The sequence below is a fragment of the Schistosoma mansoni genome, assembly GCF_000237925.1.
Source record: "Schistosoma mansoni, WGS project CABG00000000 data, chromosome 3 unplaced supercontig 0124, strain Puerto Rico, whole genome shotgun sequence".
NCBI classification, from domain to species: domain Eukaryota; kingdom Metazoa; phylum Platyhelminthes; class Trematoda; order Strigeidida; family Schistosomatidae; genus Schistosoma; species Schistosoma mansoni.
This window is the reverse complement of record NW_017386010.1, coordinates 99,665-126,656: the sequence shown is the minus strand read 5'-3', so window position 1 is coordinate 126,656 and position 26,992 is coordinate 99,665. Positions and strand designations below refer to the sequence as shown.

Genomic DNA, 26,992 nt, shown 5'->3' with positions numbered 1-26,992 from the left:
TGTTAAAGGTGTGAGGGCGATTGTCACTTCCAGGTTCCCTACATCGTGAAATGATACGTCTTAAGGTACCTAGTAAGGAGACTTGGCTAGTAGTGGTCTTAGTGACCCAGGGGAAAAACTGTAACCCCAAGGAACAGCTGCTTGGGGCCAGTTACAGCTATTTTGTACATAGTTTTATGTGCGTTAGCTTCGTACTTTTAGAACCTTATCGCCAACGGAAGTCTGTGTATTAATTGAGGTATAGTATTCTTACGAATACCTTTTCTAACTTTCTGTTGTTCAAAAGTAGTATCGCTACAGACAGTGGTTGTCTGTAAAAAAAACTTTACTATTGTCATACTCTCCAACTCATCTTTTTCGCTACTATTTTCCTTTAAAAATAACCAAATACATTGGTTAGATGTACGTACGTACGAAGTTCTACGTTGTAACTGACTGACTAGACTTCAGACATTTTTTCTCCTGATTTTTGATTATTTCCTACTTCATCCTTTGAAATTTTTTATTTTGCAGAATTGTGTAAGTGATGCAGAACCAGTCTGTAAATCAATCAAATAATCATCAAACAAAACGTAGTTCATATGCAAATTACGGTAAACAGCCTCAGAATTCAATGTCTGGCCAACAACCACACCACCACCAACAACAGGTTTGGCCGTCGTCTTTGCCAACAGGTTGGAGACGTGAAGAATGTATGCGACCTAATGGATTAGGCACTGGGAAATCAGATGTTTATTATATTAGGTAGTCTATGTATTACTAGCTAATCTCAATAATTTCTCTTCCCTCCCCATATTGTTTGGCAGTCCTCAAAATCAAATTGTACGAAATAAACAAGAAATGCAAACAATTTTAGGTGATAAATATGATATTGGTCTGTTTGATTGGAGAATGGGTAAATTTGCGGTGAGTAACAACAACATTAATAATAATGCCAATAAGTCGAAAAGGCTGGAAGAACCAACTGCAGACACGTCATCAGCATCGTCACCAACAGCTAAAGGTATAAATGTTTTGTTAAACTTTACTTATAATCTTAAGTTCCGCGTGTAGATAATCAGTGCAGTTTACCAATGAGAAGGTGTCCATTCCCAATAACAAATGACATTAAACCGGTTATTGTACGTTCTCATCCTGAGTGTAAACGAACAGATGTAAAGAATACCAATCAAGAAACTCCTCATCAGGTAAACATTGAAAAAAATAATTGACTTTACCACAAAATGAACTTTAGTTATTTTGGGAAAAACGGTTAGCTGATCATGTGGCTATTGATCCGGATACTGGCGAATCTTTCAAACCCATTTCTTTGCCTAAAGGAATACAGAGTAAGTATCACATATGACTCACTTGTGTATAGATTGTTATTTAGTATTTGTGGTTCATTTTGATGATGTAACTGTGATGTATAATCCTGTGAGTTTCTTAGTTATGAGGATAATAAGGGTAATATCATAATGAAAGGTAATTCTAGTCGTTATCTTTGCCTCCTCATTGACCACTTGAAGTAGAAGGAGCTCGTGTACCGATAGGTATAAGGATTTTGATCATTGTCCAAGTTCGGTTGCGTTATGGGTCAAGAGAAATTGTTCTGATCAGTGGGGGGCTTACTAGTTATAATCAGCCTTCATATTCAAATGATCTATTCAAGCAAGCAATATACAAAGGTTTGAATATATAACAGTAAATATTTACTTTGGAATATATTTATATAAATTACTCTTCTCTTTCCCTCTTATGCTAGGTGCTGGAGTACCAGGTTATCAACCTGCTCAGTTAGTCCATAGTTTAATTCATGCGTTATCATCATCATCCTCTAAGATTTCTCCGATTATTGGTCAAGAGCAACAACCTTCAGCTATTGAGAAAAATCCTTGTGTTGTTATTAATCATTTACAACCAATGATTAAAGTATGTTTTGTAATAATTATGCTATCTTTTTGTTGTTATCTATCTCGACCAATTTATTTCGTTAACTACAATGACTTGAACTGACTGAAGTTCAATAAGTAAACTAGTAAATTCTAACTTGGCAGTTTAAAGTCTAAGCATTCACTATGACTGTAAAGGTCATGGGTTACACTTCCGATAGGGTCGTGAATGTCCACTGCTAAGGAGTCCAATACCAGGACAAAATAAGTGCCCAGTGCCTCACTGTTTTCACTAGTTGTCCAGGTCTAGTTCTTTATAGGGACCTTAAAATCGATAACTTGAGCTGATAAATATTCTTGTCAGATGTCATTACATTGACTATAACTGACCGGCGGAGCTGTGCAATTCACCAGTCTAAACACACATACTGGTCAATCCAAGATTTATGGGTTTGGATATTTTTCCTGTTTATCTAAAGCATGGAGATAGATAATCTTTGCCATAGCCAACTGACTAGTCATGTGGCATAAGATTACTGTTGTTTTCCTTTTATGTTTTACTTGGTAGCTATAAAATATGACAACCAGAGCTCCCCGTCACATGTGAAGAACTGGCTTTGTGCTTGTAATGCGTGTTGAACTTTCAGCCACCTTATAAGTTACGAGTTTGAGTCCCGCTCCACCTCCTTTGGTTTGAACATCCAAATATTCATCTTTCACCTAAAAAAAATTCACGTTCCTCGCTGTCAAATGGTCTGTTTTTCTCCATTAAGTGCGAATTATTTCCTCTCAACGACAGATATCCGAATGCAATAACAACCAGCTAAAATAATAACTCACATCTTTTAGCTTGTTTGTCTTTCTCTATATTAGTCTCATTTAATGACTCAATTTTAAAGTTTGAAATCTGTAAAGTATGTGACGATATTTCGCTAATGGTAGCATGTTTGAGATGCATTTCTCACCTAAATAAACATTGTTTCGGAACTAGTCTTTATCATCACAAGATTGCATACTACTTATAAGCAATCTTGTGAGTCTGATCTTCCGAATAATCTGGTTGTCTTCTTTTCTAAAAAAATCCTTCACTAGACATTTATTGTAACCGATGACGATATACGTCGACAAGAAGCTCGTGTCAAAGAACTGCGAAAAAAACTAGAAATTGCAAGAAAAAAATTACATCCGGTAAGTGTGCTTTTACTTTGTTCAATGAAAAAACAAGTAAAATTATAGGAATAAAGCAGTCAGAACTGAGAAAATTACTTTTCAGTTGTTTTCTTCATAATAAAAGAATGACTCATTTTCTATCACATGAATAACAAAAATACTTTTGTATGATGCTCAGATCATTTGAAATTGTTAAGAATTGTTCTTTTTGTGGTAAAACTGTACTATATCGACGACCTGAAGCTATTTTAAGAGCGACTTTAAGATCAGTCAATCAGTGAATAACCGATCAAGGTGCGTTTTTTGTGAATTTATTTACTTATTGATTTGAACACATAAACATTGGTAAAAGCGGACACTAAATACATATGCGCCACACAATAACAATGTTATGAAGAGATAAAGAATGTAAAGTGTGTATAATAAAAAATAAGAACATCAATGAACAGAAATTAGTGTATGAGAGTGAAATAATAATAATAATAATAATAATAATAATGGTAAAACAGTTCAGTTAGGAATTTACAACCAGAAAGAATTCTTTCAGTTAAAGAAGTTATGCTCATTTTTATGAACAAATTTACAGCAGGATCGCCACTGGCTTATATTCTGAGCTATGTCTGATCGTGTCTCTAGCCCCGGTGTTATCCCATCTCTCGGTCCACAACCAGGGAGTCGTGAAGGATGAACAGAACGCAGTACTTTGCAGTTTTCTTTCATACCACGACACCATGTCACACACAGACCACCTCTCCGCTTTTTCCAACCAATCCCAACATCAGCAAATAATGCACGACATGGAATTCCCTGGGACGGCATTTGTAGGACGTGTCCAAGCCACCGAAGTTGGTGTTTCAAGATAGTGATACTAATTGGACTATCGTCGCTGCGCTCTAACACACAGCACCAAACCTCTGCATTACTAACATGGTATTGCCACTGGATGCCAGCAACACTTCGGAGGCAACGATGATAAAACACAGAGAGTCGTCTAACATCCTCAAGCCGGAGAGGCCATGTTTCACAAGCATAGAGCAAAACTGCTCTCACCGACGCGTTGTAGATCCGACCTTTTACAGCCAGACTAACATCACGAAGGCGCCAAAGATGACCCAGATTGGCATAAGCCACTCTGGTTTTCACTATACATGATTCGATCTCATCACTCACGCCACCACCAGCAGTTATGCAGCTCCCTAGATACGCAAACTTCTCGACTACTTCAATCTGTTCATCACCCAGGGCGAGTACAGGATTAGAATCCTGCCAGTCTTGCAGAAGTACTTTGCACTTCGAGGGTGCTAAGCACATACCGTACCTACGGACACTGATTGGCAACTAGTTAAGCTCGGATTGCATGCCTTGGGTATTATCGCACAGTAAGTAAATATCATTCACATACTCAAGGTCGAGAAGTGTTTCTCCAGGCAACAGACCCCACACCGTCATTACTTACATCCATCTAAGCTGTTTCCAGAGTGTTACCGATGGCAAAGTTTAAGGGTAATGGTGAGACTGGGCAACCCTATCTAACCCCACTGCTTGAATGGAACAATGGAGAGAGGTGGTTTTATGCTCTCACTTTACCTGAGGTGTTTGTATATAGGGCCTTTAAGATGTTGATAAACTTCTTAGGCACACCTTTCTTCAACAGACAATCCTAGAGGACAGTCCTGTCCAACGAATCGAAGGCAGCCCTGGTATCAAGACACACTACGATTGTTGATCTGTGATAAGTATGACGGTGTTCTAACATTTGGTGGAGGTTGATAATATGATCAATACATCCTCGACCAGATCGAAAACCAGCTTGCTCCTTGTGAGTCAATCTTTCTCAGGTTTTGAACAATTTATGAAGTATGATGGAGCCAGCAATTTGGACCCGATCGGAAGTAGACTTATCCTCCGATAGTTGTTGCAGAAACGACGTGGAATTTTTTTAAAGATAGAGACAACTATGGACTCATTCCATGATGTTAAAACACTAACTGCCAGACAGTTTCTTAACCAGAAGATCGCCACCATCTTTAAAAAGGGCCGGAGGTAAGTCATCTTGGTCTAGTAATTCGTGGCGCTTCAGGAGTTGGAGTTCCTTGCAAACTTTTTGGTGGGTTGGTAGCTCATCTTCAACCTAACTCGGTTTGATGTTTAGTCGCAACACAAGCAACAGTCAATTTTCTGATATCGATCAGTTTTGGATGATAATTTTATTGGCCACTGTAATTTAAGGTAAGATTAGCTCAAACAAAGGCATGATCAGAGTCCAGATAGATAGGTTCTCTATAAAAAAAACTGACAGTTTTGTACACAACCATGCCAGCGGTAGCTGATCGCGATATGGTCAGTACGAGTCCATGCTTGGAATGCAGAGCGAGGACACCTAGTAGCACATCGGTAATGACTGTGCCGACAGTTAGTGCTAGTCAGGAACAGGTTGTAGTCCGCACAAAGTTGCAGTTGACAGTCGTCACTGTTATCTAACCTGCGGCCAGCAAATCTCCATTAACCACCCAAACAACTCTTTGTGCCTAGACGGCCAACCTAGACATCCAAGTCTCCGGCTGGCACTACAATAGGTGTCGAACTCACTTTCTGTAAAATGACACTTAACTGGTGGTAAAACTCATTCTTGGTTGCATCAGGGCTGCAACCTGTTGCGGCATAGGCAGAGATGAAAAGACATTGCTTCTCACACCTATTTGTTCTCAGTTTGATGGAACTTTCTGTTATAACGGTCAGTTCTACTTTTAATACGGATGAGACGTTAATTTACCTCAGAAGAATATCTACACTAGATTCCATCCCAGTGTCTACTCTACAGGACTTCAACACAGCCCAGATCAAGAACACGTGATTAGCCTGACTAGAACGTAAATATATTTCCATACCAAAACCCGACAATCCAACAAGAATGAACAATTAATCAATAATAATAAATAATAAGGATAGGGGAATATATAACTCATCTGACACCTGTCAGACTATCTACATGTCTGACTAAACAGACAACCAATCATTATCATTCTTACCCACACATCACTTTCTAATCTGACAACACATAACCAACTGTTAATAAGGATCAAATCGATTAGTACTGCCTCAGATCTAGCGCTCAGTACAACACCAGCAAGACCAGACGAAAATGTCACAGGGTCCCTGGAAAAACGTATGTGAAACAAACTTTTTGTAGTGACAGATGGAGTGGGAATTTTCATTACTTCATTAGATTGTTGAATACGAGTCTCAGATAGACAACAGATATCGATGTTGTGGCTTTCTAAATCTATAGCCAACCCTATCTGTTGTCCGATCTGCTTTAGTGTGCGAACGTTGAAGGAATTCAGTTTGAATGGTGTACGTGGTTTTAGAAAAACTTTCAAGGAGAGCGAGCTCTCCTCACCCTCAGCCGCACCACGGCATTTTGTGGGCGTTTGTGAAAGAGTTGTAAAATGCAAAATAAACAATAAAATCACCAAGGATTAAAATGCTTAACATGGTTACTGAACTTATTAGAGTTAGTTATCGATAAACTAAGCTAGAAATCACAGTACCCCAACATCCAGGATCCCAGCAATTTATTCCACACAAAAAATCCATTTTCTTAAAAATTTGGAATATAGTCAAAATCGCGATTTCCAGCAATAAGTTATCCTCAGTTGTACTTTAGATTCTCACCTATATTCAGCCTCGACTATCTTAATTTTGATCGGTCGCTCATGGCTATCATTGTAGTATTATAGTTTTATTTTTTTGCTATAGAGTAGAAGTAATTACGTTAAAGACATCAAATGTTCACCTAGTGCTATGCAAATTTTGCATAACATGTAAATCGATCAGTTTTTGTATCAATCTACTGCGTTTATAGTAAACTTACAGAGGAGTAATTTTGTTAGTGGTTGACTAAATAATAATAATAGGCGAGTTAATGAGGTAGAAGAATTTTAAAATAGGCGATGTTCACATGTGGTTGTCTTCTCCCTAAATCCTGATTTAACTTATTCATGAAGATTTTGTAAGTAGTATATTTCTGGCTATAAGAAAGATTCAGAAAACAACCTGTTAACATTAGTAAATTTGCACTGATAATCATGACGTTATTTAGTTATATTTTAAAAGAAAAATCAAGATAAAAAAAACTAGTAATAAGCTTTGGAAAATCGATAAAACCATGTAAATCTACATCGCTAGGTGAATAAATCACTTACAATAGCTCATCCACAGTTTCCTCATTTATAAGATATGATCTTGAGACAGCTTGATGTCTATATGGCTATTGCCTAATGATCAGTAAGGAATGAACTTTTCAAACAGAAGAAACTAAGGGACTTAATTCCATTAGTAAAAATTATATTCGTCCTTCCAGACTTTTCTGGCATAGAAATTTGTGTAGTATGGAGAGTATATTGTAGTTGTACAGTATATGTGTGGTAATCTTAATCGTACTAAAACATCGATTGTTTTTAATGAAACACTCTATTCAAACTCATAGTTATGTTGCTGTCTCTTTGATACCTGGTTGCGCATAGAGGTCTTTAGTTGAATGAATATAGTTTCCCCTATAAATATATTCTCTAGAAGAGTAATTACCATAAAATGTCGACTACACTTATGATCTTTACAACACTTGTATGAAAATAATTTATACTGTATTAGTATGTAGTGTTTATTTGGTGTTTGTGCACACTTTAGTCTACATGAATAGTTTTTCAACTGTATCTAGTATGGCGCTCGTTACAAGTATTGTTGGTCTTGTGTTTAACCCCGTTCACGGTCGTAGATGAACATGTTATATATAACTGATTTTTATTTCTCCCTGACATCTCACCACACATAACTTAAATTTCCCATTTATTTTGAACGTACCCTGTATGTTCACTTTTCTTCTTCTTCTTCTTCTTCTTATTATTATTATTATTATTATTATTATTATTCACTAGTTTCTAGAGGTCGTTTCACTGATTTCTAGTGAGAGCCTGTGACCAATAGGATTCAGTCCTGTTGAGCGTGAGGCAGTTATGCCCCAATAATAATGGCACTGGAAAGTGGCCATACTAAACCACTAATTGATAGGAGTTGGAAATGTAAACGCCAACTCAGTGGTCTAGAGCTTAAGTGCTCTTTGTGATACCTGAAGTCCTTGGGTGCAATCTCTAGTGAGCTTACTGATTCTCACTGCTGAGGATTCGCGTTCTTGGACGAAACAGCTATATAATGGTTCATGGCTTTCAGTGATTATCAAAGTAGTGCCAATGTGAACGATAAAACTGAAAAACTGGATTTTTTTTCCATTTTAGTGGAACGTTTAACATAGGTTATGTAACTAAGATGTCAAAGTTTTAGGATTATTGGCCGGTCTATTTCGAATTCCTAAATTTGATGATTTCGTTATACGTTTTTCTGTTTCATTATTTCAGCGATATGAAACTGAACGAGAAGGATGAACATATTTGTGTCTGTTTATCAGTTAGCAAACAGTTGTTTTTTTTTTGTTATTATTAATACCTCTCTTTGTTATTACCCGATTGTATAAACGGTTATAGTACTGTTCATTTCAGTATTGTTATGTTTTTCTTGTCAGGGTTCTATTTTCGTTTTAAGCCTTTTGTACAAAAAAATAATAAATGTATGTTCTATGTGTGCATGTGCATAAAGAATAGTCTTTGGTACTTTTAATACATCGTTTTTCCAATTACTATTCTTATATTATCGCTCTATTTTGGTCAACAATATAATGGTTAGTTCATGTTTTACCGGTTATAAAATCGCTGTACTTAACTTGGAATCACATTTTAGTGATGCCACCAATTGTTTGCCTAAACTAAAATAGCCATAATGGGATTTAAGCTAACGGCTTCATGGCTGAACACCTTAACTATTAAACCGCCGTTCCATTTGCCATGATTATATTTAGTTTTAAAATAGGATCTAGGGTGTATTATTAATACGAGGTTGGATCTTTTATATATATATCAACAAAGTGACAATCATACATTATCCAGATTGAACTTTTCAATAAAACTTTTATTCTCCTAAAAATATTTTACGTTACTCCAAAAACAATAGTAATCAATACACGGACAAATCAATTTTACGCGTAATTTTTAAAATGATGGTCCCATGAACTGCTTGGTGCTCATTAAATAAACGGAAAAATGATAGTGATTGCACACATATTGAATACTGATGATCAGATGCACTAAACACTCATGGATACGTAAACTATCCCATCCAATTTATTACACATCCCTTATATTACTATCACAAATCAGAAAGTTTCTTAAATGTGATGAGATTCATTGAGGTGAAATAAGAACAATTAACTTAGCCTAAGATCATTGGTTTTTTTTTGAACATATTTGAGGTATATTACTTCAAATTAGACTGAACCTACCGAACACAGCGTAGCATATATTTATTATCAGCAAGTGAATGTCTCTCGAGTAACCAATGATTATTAAGTAGTATTGTGAATAATTCACTTTTGTCTTGGCTGATTTCACTAGCCTTCTACATGTGGAGTTGATTTGATAGGTAACTGATTTCATTTATCTGGATCGGGGCTTGTGTCTTTTTTGAGAGCCTGTGTTAATGAAGTGTTTTATTATGTGTCATTGTTTCCTAAAACAAAGAGTTTGGTAGTTGTATGTTAACTGTATACATCTAATGTGCAATGCATAACTGACCGAGGTGATCACTGATTAAAGCAGATGTATGTATGGTGCGAATAATCTTCCACCTTTCCTGATACGTATATAGCTACCCCTCTGGTTAAAGATATGCTATTCGGATGATTAAACGCCTGAATGGTGTCTAACCCGTCTGAAAATTAGCACACTGATAAATTACCCTCTATTGAGATAGTTATGAATAAGGTAGTCATTTGCTAATTGATTGGATGTGGTTGACAGACAATCGCGGGCCCAGGTTTCGTGCTATTTTTCACTCGTCTGCAAGGTGTACTTGTAGTCTCGAAGGACTTATTGCTCACTGGTGGGTGCAGTCCCATGTCACCGAACTCCCCAGCTTAAGACGTTGCCGTTAAGCTATTTATGCTGCTATTGACCTGTTGGGCGGATACATTTACGTGGATTGGTGCCTAAGCAATGACAGATGTCATGTATGTCCAGTCTTTTAATGACGATGGAAGCTGAATGGCGTGGGATCGGAACCGTCACAGAACACTAGTTCCCTGTAAACTACACATACATGTCCCTGATGTGTTGCGAGTAGCACCAAACTTATGTCCAAGATTTCTTGTTCACTACCTTCAACATATCAACATAGTTCACGCTATACTTCCTACATTGTAACGTAATTGATAGGATCCAATTAGTTAAAGTTCAACGACCAATAAGTTGTATGCCGTCATATGCTTTCCTTAGATAGGAAGGCATATATATATATATATACGTTAGCACGATGGAATTAAGAACGATTCACTAAACTAGTTATGGTTCCTAAGATCATGGTCGGTTATTTGAAATAACTCTAGCGCTGGTACACACCATTTTACTCTGATTCGCAAAATAGCAGGTAAATTTTTTAAAACAACATGAGATTAATATTTCAGTTATCTTTTAATAACAAAAACATTAATGCATACTCCTGAGAGAAATAAGACAATTCGATGTTGTGGGAGGCGAAGAACAGTAATAACATTCGATAAATACACAGTAAAAAATAGACAGAGGTCAACCAGATAATCATTTAGAATAGAAAACATTAACAACCCTTTGAAGCGCCATTCAATTTCTTATCGGAAATTCAACCGAACATGTGAGTTTAACTTAACTGATAAAAAATGACGATAGAAATGCATCAGTCAGGCTTAATCAAAATCAACATATACAATTTCATTTGTAAATTTTAACATTAAACATCTGTAATATATGGATTGTAGTCATAATTATTATTGTTATGTATATCTGTGATTGGCAGGGCGATACTATTATTTTTCATCGTGTGTTCTGTGTACAATAATCGGTCAGATGATTTCGATTCATTCCGATTCAATGTACTCAGTGCGACATGATGATTATCTTCATGTATTAATCTATTTTTATCATGTTTATGTTTTACTTGTCTTTGATTGTGTGATTTTGAAGTGTTCATTGATGATCCAAACGTCGGTGAGGATGATTTGGATGATATCAATGATAATGATCCATTCGAAGAACCAGATGCGGATTTTCCGTGATTTGATGGTATTGGGGGAGGTGGTGGATGCTTATTAGTATTATTTTGTTTGATTGATAATCTGTTAAGAAATTTCGCTTCAGGATATGATGACATATGGTAACTTATACATGATGTTGTTGAGTTGGATAAACTCAATGGTTCTTGTCTAATCTGATCACCGGATTTAAGATAAGCGAAAGAACTGATTCTCGGTATATTTGGTGGTGATTGTAATGTTGATCCTAATGTTAACGGTTGTAAGGTTGATGTTGTTGTTGATGGTTGAGGACAAAGAATAGTTGACATTTTCGTTGAATAAACATTAGGATTAGAAAATGAATCTTTCAATGATGTATGAAATTCGCTACCCGGTGTACTATGGCGTATACTTGATTTAAATTGTTTTGGTTGTGGACGTTTCATCAGTAAAACAATAAGTATGATTAAACCAATCAACGCAACACTGAGAAGACAACCTAATACCAGTGTAGTCAATCGTACATTAATTAAAGGATAGTAGTAAATTGGCGGAGATGCTAATATTGCCAAGTAGGGGAGGACGATGTGAGAAGTGGTTAGAAAATTGACGGAAAAAAAAAGAATTATATCAATCATTAAAATTATATAATTTATGGATTGTTAACGTTACAAACTGATCTCAGTTGGGTTACAGCCAAAGGTCATGGAGTACTGGAATTCTGGTAAGTCCTAGTATGGAACTCTACACTAGTCGTCGTAGAAGACTCCTCCAGGGGTTGAATGCAGGACCGTGTGGTCTCGCTCTAAACACTTATGATTTCGCAACCACAGATTTGGTGTCAAATAGTACACTTCCAAATTCAGTCAACATACAATATAGCCCAATAATAACCCGATAACGTCAAGGATAAGTCCGCCTGGAGCCCCTCCAGGGGGTTGCTGCCGATCCCAAGCCCGGATAAAGGAGGAGGGTTGGGCATGGGGTCAGCAACCCCATCCCGTAGAAAACTAACTCGCTAGAACGCTAACCATAAAAAAATTATTCAAACCGTTTAAACTCTGCCCTGGGAGTTAGGTCTTCATACAGAAGAGTTATGACGCCTCATACTGAAAGCCAACTCCCTTCAGAAGCCACGGGGTCGATGCCCATTCTCACAACCAGAACAACTATTTATTCAGATACATGGAATTCTCTTACAATGTGGGACACCGGAAGAGTCTTCCAAATTGCTGCAGAAATGAGAAGATACAACCTGGAGGTGCTTGGGATCAGTGAAACACATTGGACGCAGGTTCGGCAACAACGACTAGCTTCAGGGGAGCTGCTGTTATACTCCGACCATGAAGAACAAAATGCCCCACATACACAAGGAGTGGCATTGATGCTGTTCATAAAAGCACAAAATGCACTTATAGGATGGCAATCTCACAAACCAAGGATCATCAAAGCCTCCTCCAAAACAAAGAGAGAGGGCATTAGAATGAGCGTCATCCAGTGCTATGCGCCTACCAACGATTATGATGAAGACGCTAAAGACCAATTCTACGATAGACTGCATTCGATTTTCGAGAAGTGCCCAAACAAGGACCTGACCATTCTGATGAGAGATTTAAATGCAAAGGTTGAAATGGACAGCACTGGATACGAAGACGTCATGGGACGACATGAACTGGGAGAAAGGAATGAAAATGGTGAGAGATTTGCAAACCTATGTGCCTTCAATAAACTGGTCATAGGCGGCACTATATTCCCACATAAACGCATTCACAAAACCACATGGACGTCACCGGACCACACTACACAGAACCACATCGACCATATCTGCATCAACAAAACGTTCAGGAGGAGGATGGGGGATGTGAGAACCAGGAGAGGAGCTCATATAGCATCAGATCATCACTTGCTGGTCGTCAAGATGAAATTAAAGCTTGAAAAGCACTGGACAACGAGGTGGACAACATTACAAAATTTTAATGAGGCTTTCCTTTGGGATACTGACAATCTCAATAAATTCAAGATAGCTCTCAACAGAAAGTTCCAGGCCTGTCAGGATCTACTCAATGGAGAGCAACTAGAAAGGGATCAAGGAGGCAATCACTTCAACATGTCATGAGGTTCTGGGCCACAAGAAGCACCATCACAAGGAATGGATCACTGTTAGCAACTGGAAAAGATTGCAGAAAGGAGGAACAAGAAGGCAGTAATCAATACCAACAAAACGAGATCAGAGAAAGCAAAGGCACAAGCCGAATATACAAAAGTAAACAAGTAAGTGAAGAGGAGCATCAGAACCGGCTAACGTAAATATGTGGAAGATTTAGCAATGACAGCAGAAAAGGCTGCAAAAGAAGGAAACATGAGACATGACAACACTTCACATTCTCTTCAGTAAGATTTCGGATGAAGAACAAGTACCGACAGACTGGAAAGAAGGACTTCTGATCAAGATACCAAAGACAGGCGATCTCAGCAAGGATGTGGAAACTTTTACATATCTGGGCAGCATCATTGATGAACACCGTGGATCAGATGCAGATGTGAGGGCGAGGATCGGGAAAGCAAGAGCAGCATATTTACAACTGAAGAACATCTGGAACTCAAAACAACTGTCAACCAAGATCAGAATTTTCAATACAAATGTCAAGACAGTTCTACTGTATGGGGCAGAAATGTGGAGAACTACGAAAGCCATTATCCAGAAGATACAAGTGTTTATTAACAGTTGTCTACGCAAAGTACTTCTGATTTATTTGTCAGACACTATCAGCAACAAGTTACTGTGGGAGAGAACAAACCAGATTTCGGCGGAGGAAGATATTAGGAAAAAGCACTGGAAGTGGATGGGACACACCCTTTGATGATAGCACTCAACTGCGTCACAAGGCAAGCCCTTACCTGGAATCCTGAAGGCCAAAGGAGAAGAGGAAGACCAAAGAATACATTACGCCGAGAAATGGAAACATATATGAGAAAGATGAACAAAAACCGGATAGAACTAGAAAGGACGGCCCGTGATTGATTGTGCTGGAGAATTCTTGTCGACGGCCTATGCTCTATTTGGAGTAACAGGCGTAAGTAAGAAAGTAAGTACTTTTAGGGATGAATTCACTTCTAAAACGTCTGAACTCCTAGAGAGGTAATGGGTAGGCACTTCAGCTGAGTAGTTCTATAAAAGGCTGGAGTAGCCACAACCGCCCGTCGGATCTCAATGATATCCGAACTGTGATCAAGTTGCTACGGATATAATCTACAAATTAAACAAATCTTCTACAAAACCCCTTCGACTAATATTGTAATTTTAAAGTTTAAATCATAAACTGATCTTAGACCTCAAGTGAAATCCTGGAAGCACTGGATTGCCATCCGACCCTAGTATGGGACTCCTCAGTAGTGCGCATCCACGAATCAATACATGGGAATGGGAACCAAGATCTCCGGCAGCTCCTCAAGACGCTTAACCTCCAGACCGCAGAGCCAGGATTTAACGGTGTTGATTTCTAAACTCAACCAATTCATGACCGTAATTGTTACTTATTGATAATTACTTTTATGATTGTGTAGGTGTACTCACTTGCGATGTTGATAACTATTCTAAGATAGAGGGATAAAATGTAACGTGATGAAGGGGAGATATATTTATTAAATCAGTTAATGGAGTAATGAATCTTTACCAACCGAGATGTTTAGGGTATATATTACATATGACCAACAGTTTTTACATTCGCTATTGGCATTCATATATTATTTTAAAATGTGTAGGATTATTCTGAAAATGAACTTTATAAATCTATTATAAGCGCCCTGTTATTTATATCAGTTGTAATCGACCATTCAGTTTATTCCAAAGGCTTTGTATGAGGCGTAAATATATGGGATGTGGCTAGCAGTGGTATCCATTGTACGTGTTTCGTCGAATTCTGGATTCTTCAGTTGGACGTACCTGAATTTCATCTCTTAAATGTACAAATACCCAGTTGATGAGTCTTAAACAAGACGAAATGCTCTTCCTGAATTCCACTGCTACTACATTATATTCATTCTAATATTAGTTTATATCATAATGAATGTATCAAGGCAATCCGCTTAGGATGCCGATGTGCCAACTAAGACCAATCAAAATTCAGTCAAAATGTCAACAGCTGAATAATCCAAACCATTACGACTGAAATTAAGCTTTACGCGCGGTTGTTATTTTGATGAAAGTTGACTAACCAACATTTCATAAAAATCACATGCTGTTTTGACCTAACATTATCAATCAATTCCTTTTTAGGTGATTAGATGTTATGTAATTGAGCTGGTTTAATAGTATTAACGTCTTCTGGTCAATTTCATTATCTGATGATTAGCTCCTTCTGATCCCTTACTAAATGAAGAAATCATACACTTGAGTCGTTATTGGAATTATGATGTCACAGTGATGTGCTGATATGCTGGGCGAGCATAGGCATCAAATGCTTGTGAACATATGGCATCTAAAGATCAGATGGTGAGAAATTATGAAATTGATACTCTTTCCAATGAAGCCTACTCAAGGTCTAAGCTTATTTATCTGGTTCAGAAGGACAATCGTTTGTGTACCTATGATTTGGATACGTCGAAATGTGAATCGGTAATTAAACCTACCATTCATTTCAATTTCATTTACGTTGTGAATTTGGCAGACGATATGACGTGCATGTATTTGGCTAAATCGGGCTATCAACAATAACCTCAGGACTTAAAGGACCTTATTTCCGTCCTTGGCGAATCTGTGAGCTCAAACATGATGAACTAATGATATATTTTAGTCCGAATACTAGTTTTTTTTAAACCTGCTCTTCTACTGGTTACTATTGTTTGTCAGGGAGAGTCTATATCTTGGGACTCCTTTGTAGTGTGCACAAAAATGTTCACAAACTACCTGGTACAGGTTCGGCTAATTCTTCAAAACGATACTGCCAGAATGCCATATCTGAAGATCTGTAATGATATTTAATTGAACTATTCAATTCAATGTGAAGATAAGCTTCTTCCGGTTGTTTAAAATTTGGCCATTTAATATTTTTCACATTCTGTGGAGTTGGATTTCTAAAAGTTTAGGATGATAATTATTATTACTAATATGATAAAAATCGGTAATAAATGAGGTATCATAAATACTTAAATAGTACGTACAGTTAGTTCTCTATTTGGAATCATTTTATGCTACTTTGCACTTTCCAGCTTCACATATCCCAAGTCATGACTGAGTTGATATTCCCTATGGAATATGAACCAGAGTCACCATTTTCACAGCCAGATATGTCATTACAGAACTATTCGGTTCGTAACTGACCTATAGCTCTTAGAAGCTTACATCAACTGACCATAAAAGTGACCAATATCCTGGGTTGTACATTTACTAGTACTGGTAGAATTCTGTCTGACGAAGTCTCAATGTGGCCTTCAGTTTAAGTGACTCGATTCCATAGTGGATAATTTTTGGCTGTTAAGTAATCAGAGGTAATCGGCAAGAGCCCCCGTATCTGTGTTTCATATTAGTAAACTTTCGTTAGGAAGGTGTATCTACAATCTTACAAAATTGTTACACTGTCATCTCATTTAAGTTTTTATTCAACAACTTACCCATATTTCACAAAATTTGCCCATAAATCCAATAAATATTCACTGATATTTGTATCGTATGGATAAACATAATTGTTTGATACACATCGGGGTAACGGATTATTCTCACCAAATAATGTCAACCATGTAGATTTATTCATAAAAGGGAATCCGAATAGAAAAGGCAATTCAATCCCATGATAAATTCCTAAAATGTGAAAATATAAACGATGCAGCGTGATTATTGTTTTTATCAAATACTCCTGGAAATATTCTTTAACGAATCATGTTCATCAGTAGTATATATATATGTGTTAACGTATTGGATATTTTTCACCGATATCAACTAGACAACAATGTTTTGTTAGAATATTTGATTTTAATTTTTCTAAAATAAATTTGTATCTGAATTATCCATAGATTGGATGTGAATTCGTTTGAGAAAACATCCGAATTCTGAATCAAGAAAATTCAAAGAATCCTAGGGAAGTTCTAGATGAATGGTATTCATTTTAATCTTCAGTCAATAGACGTATCAACATAGGTGTTAAATGCTAATTTTCGGAGTAAATGGTTAATCTGTCATTTACTCAGCGGTTAATCAAACAAGGTAGTCAACATTAATGCGAAGGCAGTGAAGCCAACATAGCTTCCAAAGATCCCCATCCACAGAGAGTATCATCACAACACGCTGAATAAACGCTTGTGAAATAGTTAAACCCTTCACGTCTATTTGAAATAAACTCTAATGATGATCAGAATGACAAATAAGGTTTCATAGTTTAATTACTGAACTCAGAGAATACAATGCAATACATTCATCTGAAACTGCACATCTCCAACATTTCAGCATAATGTTATCTATCATCAATTATCCATTCGGATATTAGTATCACACAGTAACAGTTCAACTTTGGAATGAATTCCTCAAACTTTTAATGGATAACTCCTAATTATGGAGTAAACCAAGTTGAAAGTAAAACATTAAACTTGTGAATAACATTGAATAAGAGGGTACTACTATAAATTAAAAATAAAAATCCGGTCTCATCATACGAAGCATAAAGATTATAATATCACAATTTCGTTTAGCATTGTAAATATACACACCACTGATAGAGAAGTCATAAATTAGGACCAAAAAGTTATTCGGTTCTTCTTGACTTCTCTTTTATTCAAAATTTCTCCAATTGAATATTTGTTATTCTGATTAATGAAAATTACCATTTGAATCATATAGAAAATCACTTAATGAAAATATTTTCATCGTTAAAATCATGAATCAATTGAAGCTAGACCACCATGGAAAACCTGGAAGCACTGGACGGCCGTTTCGTTCTATTACGGGACTCCTCAGCAGTGCGCATCCACGATCCCGCACAAGCGAGATTCGAACCCAGGACCTACCAGCTTCGCGCTGGAGCACGTTAATCAAAATACACCACAACTATTTCTAGTGAATTTAATCAAAACTAACAGTTATAAAGTGAAAACATGAAAATAGAATGAGTTCTATGATAGAGAAAGGAGAATATGAAATCAACACTGTGATGCACATATTGACCAATGATACTATCACATTAAATTTTGACATTATTATTTCAAACTCATAATACAAGTCTTAGACTCGTTCATTACAGTCCGAATCAGATGACATATTGATTCACCGTAATTATCCTACACTGAAACAAACACCACTTAACACACTATGAAGTGTTATTGTTGATTTACAGGATGATTTAGTTATCTTCTGGTTTTGCTGAATTCACTGAGCTAGATGGTTTAATTGGAAAGCTTTCATTGTCATTTTGGGTAATATCGTCAGCACCTAATTCACGCAGTGAGATTTTTAGTTATTCCATGAGTCTCAAATCAGTTTGCGCTTATGGCTTTAATTGTCGTTCGTTATCCTCGTAAATTTCATTGTTTTCAGATATCCCTGTGTTCAAGTTGAATGTTTTGCACCTTGAACCTTTGGCTAGGTTATTCATTACTTAAACATTTTTTCGAATAGATTGAATAGATCAAGTCTAAACAGATGTGTCTATCGTTTGCTCATTGATTTGAACAGATTGCTTCCATGCTTCTTAGAATTACCACCATACCGATGTGTTTATCTGCATAAAACTCACATGTGACTATCGAAGTCAATCAGATAATTCCATATATCTTAGTAATCTGAAAATATGCTAATTAATCAAGTCACTCCCTTAAACTGTAAGCATACTGTTTATCGAAATAAGTTTATAATATATTCAACATAACTATGTGATCAGTATGTCTATGCTGTAAAAAAGTTTGTTTCAAGATGACGACAGCTTTTTCACTCGAGTAAAGACTTACTGATGAAAAAACTCTTTAAAATTTAACCAACCTGAACTCCGGTAAAATCATAGTGCCTTAATTAACCGGTAGTAAAGATAATCTTTCAAAACATATCTAAGTGTTATATATATATATATATATATATATATATATATATATATATATATATATATATATATATATATATATATGGAGATAGATAGATGGATAGATATTTCAAATGTGTTTAAAATTGAAGGTTGACGTGTAAGTAAAACAAATCATGCAAAGTGTTTGAAGTTAGTTGGTGGGAAAGCATGGATGACTAAGGTTTCGTGATAGTTGACACTTATTGGTAAGATGTGCAAACAATCTTGAGAGAACTGGTGCTTCCACTGAGATTTAAGGTTTCTACCAGCTCCACAGTATAAGATGTTACCACTGTACCACTCGAGACAGCACTGACCTCCTATAAGAGAGAGATATTTACACTGACCGATCACTGAATAGTGACCGATACCATGGTTGTCTACTCTGAATATAATTTCATCAAGGAAAATGTTATTTGCCCACTAGTCTGAGTGATCCAACGTCCATTACACTACATAAAGAAGTCCCCTCGAGATCGGAAGCATGCCTTGTTGACGAGTATCAACTTGAACGAACCTAAATCAAGCATCGATTCCTAAAGACTACCTCCAACAAAATAGTATTAAAATATAGTTCACGATATCAAGTCAATTAGACTAGTGGCATGATTACAATCTGATTGGTAGAATTCGGTCAGTACCAAAGAACAAGACAAACATAAAAGTGGTCAAAACATAGTCATTAGTTACTCGCAAAGCGGAACATGAAACTGATATAAGTGAAGTACATAATAAATATGTCAGTAAAATGTAAAACGCTTTCAGAATTATCAACGCTTACTAAACCAATAAAATTATCCCATTTCATAGTATTTACAAAGAGAAGGTATGTAACGTTGAAAAAAGATAAGTTCAATACATTGTCTAGTAAATACATTGAAGTTGAAAATGGTATGCTGAGAAATTCTAAATAAAAGGTCTGACTATTAAACAATGGATGTGAGATATAACGGTCGTGTTACAGTCGTGGGTGCGCACTTCAGATGAACCCCATACTAAGACAAAAACGCTATTCGGTACTCTTTGATTTTTAATAATAACTGAACTAGGGTTATTGTGAGAAGAAAACCATCTGCACATTGTGTTATAATAAAATTTCTCATGATACAAAAAGCAATAGGATTGTCAATCTTCAAAGAAGGTGCTTTAAATTTAAGTTTTCCATGGTGGTCTAGCTTTAATGCACTCATAAATTCAACTACTAAAAATTACTACAATATTCACATAACCCCACCCTGATCAAAATTTTAGTCATTCCTATTCAAATTCGTTGCTCTTACATGAAGTCATTTATCTATTGACCCCGAATGATATTTGTTTTCCTTAAATTTAAAAGAAATTTATGAATATCAATTGACTTGTTTATTTTAAAATAATACACATCAATTTCAATTATGCATTTGATAAACTTACCTATTTCTGGTGTTGCTTGTTTATCATTTGGACTGGAATAGGAAAATTCATAGAAATAAACTGATGGTGAGTAGACTGAATGATATTTTACAATAGAATCTAAAGGTGATTTAATCTCCATATCTGAAACTAACTAAAATGAGAATAAAATAACTGATTATGAACTTTCAAATATTTTTGCTTAAAAAACATACTACTTTGTCTCTTAATAAGTAGCTAATATTCTTCAGCTAAAGTTTGTTACGTATTAGTACTTATGCATGTTACACAAAATTATATTGTGAAATGTGATATATATATATATATATATATATATATATATATATATATATATATATATGGATGACTTAGAGTACTCTAAATAAAATAAGTCCACTGTATGGCAAAATTTTCGCTAGTTGTGTGAGATGATTCACAGAACATGAGTGTGCACTCGATACAACGGCTTCGCTCTAGTGTATGACACCAGTGAGACTAACACTAATAAATTTATCCATAGTGAAATGTCGGATCTTAAATTCCAGCAACAAACATGAATGCACTAACTATAAACAAATGGTCGATATTTTTAAATTCAACCAATTTCTGACATAGTGTGATATCATAAACTCGATTTATAAGTAACTGCCCCACTCCTAAAATGATTGAATCCAATTAATCATGACTTACCATCAAAACTTCCAAAGTACAAATATTGTTTTTAGTTGAAAGTTTCATGGTGATTAGTTTATATTGACGAATAACTCTTGAAAATTAAATAGCTATTTAGATATTTGACAGTGACACTGACCTTGTTAATTAGTCAATAACGAACACTAATTTTTAATATTCTTATTTTAAGAAAATACCCCATAATACATTGTTACTATTAACCGAACTACTATAAGTGAAAAAAACATGAGAGTTGATCAATAAATATATGAAGTGAAAGAATTCAAAGTGAAAAACAGACACTCAAATATGAAAGAAACTGGAAATTTTAATCAACTAACAAACATGGCGATTGATGAAACTTGTTAAAGATCATAAAAATTTACAATTCACCACAGTTGATAAGGTATTTAGCTTCTAAGGAATAAATAGTAACTGAATTATACTATACAGTTTAAGATCCACCATTTTTCGTTGTGCTTAAGTTGAGTCCTTGATAAAACCTATATAGCAGACTATAGATATTTCTGTTAATATATACAATGCTTGAGTGTGAAATTTAATTGCATTGAACAGTTTATAATGGCAGTTATCTATATAAGATTTCGACAGTCGAATGGGATTTGAAAGATTCGGTTATAATTTACTTGAACGTAAATCGTTACATAATTGATTTGGGAATATGTGACTTGACTCGTTCTGATACAATTTCACCCTTAAAGTTGACAGGTTCATCTAACTTTTGAACAGTATGTACAGGAAGTCTTCTTTTAAAAATTTGAAGATATTAGTCCCTTTGTCTCCTCTTACCCCCCCCCAATTCCAGTCTAATTGACCTTTTATTGTTTCTTTTTAACTATTCTTAACAAGTATATGTGTGATCAGTTTGTTCAAAATGCATAGCGCTAATATCTCATCACATAGTTCTGATAATCTTCGTCTTCTTATTACACTATCGAAAAACCTATGTACGAAATTTAAAACACAGGTACAATCATTAATGCTGACCAATACCATGTTTGTATGATTGTTAGTATGCTAATTAAATTCGATCTATCATGTTTTTGATGTTCATAGTCAACTGTCACATGACTGAATACTTGGAGTATTGTGTTTGGATTTTAGTTAGGTTATTAGAGGTGGTCGTTATGGGATGTTGCTCGACTAATGCAAACATCAGTAAGAATAAGTATAAACAAAATAAAATCATTTGATTCCCTATTATTTTATCCGAACAAATGGGAAAGTGTTCATCATGATTAGTTATTGATTTTTCAATACATAATTATGAAGCAATAATAACCATAGTTGATAAAGTACGCCTTGTGTTTAATCCCTATTATTATGATCATTGGCCATATTTCGAATACATGTTATGTTGTGCAGTGGTTTGAGTCTGATACGCATATAAAATCCTCTTATATGTTAGCCTAACCAGCTACTTGAGTGAGAAAACTAAGAGTGAACAGGAAATTTTCATCTACCTATAGTGAATTAAATGTACATGCATAACTCATCATTAAATATAAATCTGTCTTTTTTAAAATTAGTTTCCTTAGAAACTTGGGAAAAATCATGGACAATAGGGTGCATCTGCTAGCACCTCTGACTTCTGATTTCTATTATATCTCCTTGGCCCATCACATCAATATCCATTTCAACTTAGTTAATTTAACGTATATAACAAGATTGCAAGTTGTATTCGCCAAAGACTATTGAAAACTTGAGAGTACAAGAAAGCTATTTTGTTCCAATGTGGTACTTCTCATAAGTGCCTATGACTTTACCAGAAGTCGAATCAATGATCTTCTACTCTTAGAACCTATGCTTAATTACTAAAACTACTAAATCGGGGTTCAATGACAATCCCGGCTTGAATCACTTTACAAAATAGCACAATGATAATCCAGTCCAACTGGAGACAACTGTTTCTCTCTTGACGTCTATAGACTACATCATTCACAACGTCTACCCAGAACTTCAGAAACATCTTGAAGTAATATACTAGTGAACGGAATATTGCAGTTTTAGTTGGGAGAGTTTTGTAGCGACATGACTTGTAGCCCGACCTAGCAGTTTTAATAGTTAGGCGTTTGTAGAGAGGCCTGAAGGTTCTTGATTCGATTTCTGAAAAAGTGGTAGGTGTGTACCACTAAGATTTTCCACACTATGATAAAATGCTTCTTTAGTACTCACTCGTTTTCAATGCCATCCTAAATGTGATCAATCAGGGAAGGATACAACTGACAAATTAAACCAGTCTTTACAATACCACTTCAAATTTGAGAATATTTTAAATGTTTGTACCAAACCGTATTGTTATTCTTTCTTCTTTAGGCCGTTTAAATCTTACGATGAGCCTTAAGATGAAATAAATTTATTTCCTTTTACAAATCTTGTTATTCTAGACTTGCTCTAATGTATCATGGGAATAAGTAATTTGAAACAAAAATCTGTGTCTAAAATGATTGTAATATCAGATGTATATATGAATCAATCAAATAAGGGAATAAAGGTGTGAAATAATATGAAATTTCATGAGTGACAGAAAACGGCAAAAATAATCCACATTTCTCCGCTACTATTACTAAGTATAATATGCATCATATAAGGTTGTACAGTATAGATCATGATGGCCTTGTAATTTCAAGTAAGATAGTCTAAACGTACCGACTCGACTCTGACTTGCAGTGATCTTACTAATTGACTCCATGTCATAATCTAGCCATCCAACAGCGTTCTTTAAAATCACATCAATATAGACCATAATATTGCTCTTATGAATAGGTAGTGATTTAAAACCCTATCATCCAGTTTAGTATTTGCATTGAGTATCCTACATTTAATATTACTACTGATCACTTGGTTTTTCCACCATACACAAGCAATCGGTTGAAGAAACATGTAGTATGTAACCATGAACTTACAGAAAACTTCTTTGTTTGTAGTACATGTCATATAATCTTGAAGTAAAGATTTATAATCAGAATTATCCCTGATTATACTCATCTATCGGTATTGGGGTGAAAATTTCACCTGCGCTATAGGTAATATCACTTAGGTAATATCGAAACATATGCCACCATATCGACAATACGTACATATATAAACCCGAATTAACTTACGTCAACAGTACGTTTCCATCGTGCAGTATCATTCTCTAGATTTGACCACCATGTATAACGTGTATACAGTTCTTCTGCAGTTTGATTATGTCGAAAAACATTCAAATCATTTAACAGTGTACCAATAAAACGTCTTACAACCGTATCTGTAAAATTTTCAATTGTGTAACCATATTGATCTAATTCTGTGATGTTAAAAACAAATAAAGAATATAATAAATTCAATGAATTGCAAACTTGTTATACAAAAGAATAACAAACAAAATATTATAACTTCTGAGATTTCATCAAACTAAACTAAAGATATTACTAGGTTATATTATACAGAGTATATAGCCCAGGGTTGGTTTCACTAGACCAAACACTTGATCGGTATGGAGGCTGTGGTGATTGTTAGATATTATTAAGATCAAGAAGCAACATAAGTTATTAAACCATTGAGAACCTTGAAACACTGAGTAGCTACTTTGTCCTAGTATGGAACTTCTTAAAAGTAAGCATCAGCCACCCCGCCACTGGGCAGTAAACCTAAGACTTTCGATCTCACATCCGAATTTCTAACGTCCGGACCACTGACGGTGAGGTCATAGGTGCTCACTGAAAATGAAGAGTTCTATATCAGAACGAAATAACTGTGCAGCGTTCATAACTTATTGAAAATAATCCAATCAATATTGAAATCAGACCTAATTGGTAAATAAACATGAAACAACACAAAGATATTATATATATATATATATATATATATATATATATATATATATATGTGAAAAATTAACTTACTATATAAAAAGTGTTCTAATGCCAGTGAACCTTCGTCTTGCACAACACCAGCAAGTAATGGCACTTTAGCGAAATTACCTAATGAACGTTCTTTAGCTGGTGTACGTGGAAAGAAACCAGATATTCCGTCAACAACTGGTGTCCAGACAAATGATGGAGCTCCCGGAAGAGAATGTAATTCACTACAAAAAGATCATAAACAACTGGTTGATTGTTAGTAAAATATATGTTTGTAAAATTCTTGTGAACTGAAGCAAACCTATCAAAGTTCATGTGAACAGTTTTTTGTACAATTGAGATCGTGATCCGATCCGTGTCAGATTACCACTGAAAACCTGGAAGCACTGGACGGCCATTCCGTCTCAGTGTGAGGTTTCTCAGTTGTGCGCAGACATGGTCCCATGCGCGCGACCATTACCCAGGAACTTTGGTCTCGCGTGAATGCTTAGCCTGGATCCAACGGTGTTAATGTCTAACTTCAACCAATCCACCATATTGCGCGACCATCTTCCATTGTCTTCTGTAGGTAACTGCCTCACATCCGACACGGTTGAGCTCCACTGATCACGGCTTTTCATTAGAACTCCGAGTATTGCCTATTGAAGTTAGTCAACAATGAGCACATGATAACCCTATACTGATAATTATTTATACGAATGAATGTTTTAGCCTAATATTTCATTGTAGTGTTATCATATTTTAGTACATAAAAAGGAAATATATTCATTATCATCTTTACCACTAATCTCAAAATTTACTCTACAGTAAATCATTCTTCCATCGAATAGGCAAATAACTAATACTCGTACACTCATGCGCTTTCTTTTTGAATTCAGAAGTTAGGTTGGAAACAGTTAGTGATCGCTTTATGTTTATCATGTATAGTTCGAAGAATATACCTCAAGAACTAAAGTGAACCATTACTATTTCTCGTGTAACTGGAAAGGAAACATCTAAATAAGTAAATAAATGTCTTGTAGCACTTACTGACTAGATGAATGACGAAAATGATGAATAAGGCATGAAAAGCAAATTCCCTGTCTAATTTCGTATATCGTGATTAGGTTAATCCTTATTATAAAACAGCCGTAATAAAAGCCAAATACAAAATGTTATAGGAAAACTATATTGCAAACATTCATTTACGTAGAAATACAATAACGACGAATGTTAATATCGTTGAGTAATTCAATTTGAGTAGGCATGATTTAGCATTTATAGTCTGACTGTCTTTAGACAAGCTAAAGACGGATAACGAATGAAATAAACAATAAATATACATACAAACACAAGAAAAGCGTTTAAGATCACAAGTGACAAGCTGATTATGTCGAATATATCTGTACAAAATGACTCAAAAAAGACTAAAGTGCTTTGTCTATCCAAAATTTAAAAAAGCTACTACATTAATTCCCTCAGAATACAGAAATTTGACGAAAAACATGATTTCAATCGAAGGTAAACTACAGATAAAGGTTATGTGAAGTTAATTAAATAATTAGATTTCATTATTCGTTATTGATATCAAATGGAATTAATGATGAGCACTGAAATTTAGAAATTCTTCAGAACTGTCACTTAACAACAGATCGTTGACAAGTTCCAAATAGATCGAAACGTGAGTCCTGGATTCCACTGTTGACCATCACTCATCTCCGCTTAAAAATGCTTATGACAGTGAAAATATCGAGGTGATCGTCACAGGATGAACATATGTCGAAAGAAACTAAACACCACTGGAAAGATACAAACAACCAATACATATAAGCTTATGTTAAGTTC

General features: G+C 35.5%; 1 protein-coding gene across 2 annotated transcripts; it reads left to right on the top strand.

Annotated features, from left to right (window-relative positions):
• Positions 1-526: 526 nt before the first annotated feature.
• Positions 527-8,713, top strand: Smp_138180.1 (methyl-cpg binding protein, mbd, putative; the record flags this gene model as incomplete). Of its 2 annotated transcripts, XM_018791252.1 has the most annotated exons (7): positions 527-744; positions 807-1,003; positions 1,042-1,187; positions 1,235-1,328; positions 1,745-1,911; positions 2,964-3,059; positions 8,456-8,713. In XM_018791252.1, 7 exons carry the CDS (start codon positions 527-529, stop codon positions 8,480-8,482), a joined length of 945 nt encoding a protein of 314 aa, XP_018645533.1. In that variant the 3' UTR covers positions 8,483-8,713. The 2 variants fall into 2 exon arrangements, with proteins under 2 accessions (XP_018645533.1, XP_018645534.1); XM_018791254.1 differs by lacking the exons at positions 1,745-1,911; positions 2,964-3,059; positions 8,456-8,713 and adding an exon at positions 1,373-1,501.
• Positions 8,714-26,992: the final 18,279 nt, after the last annotated feature.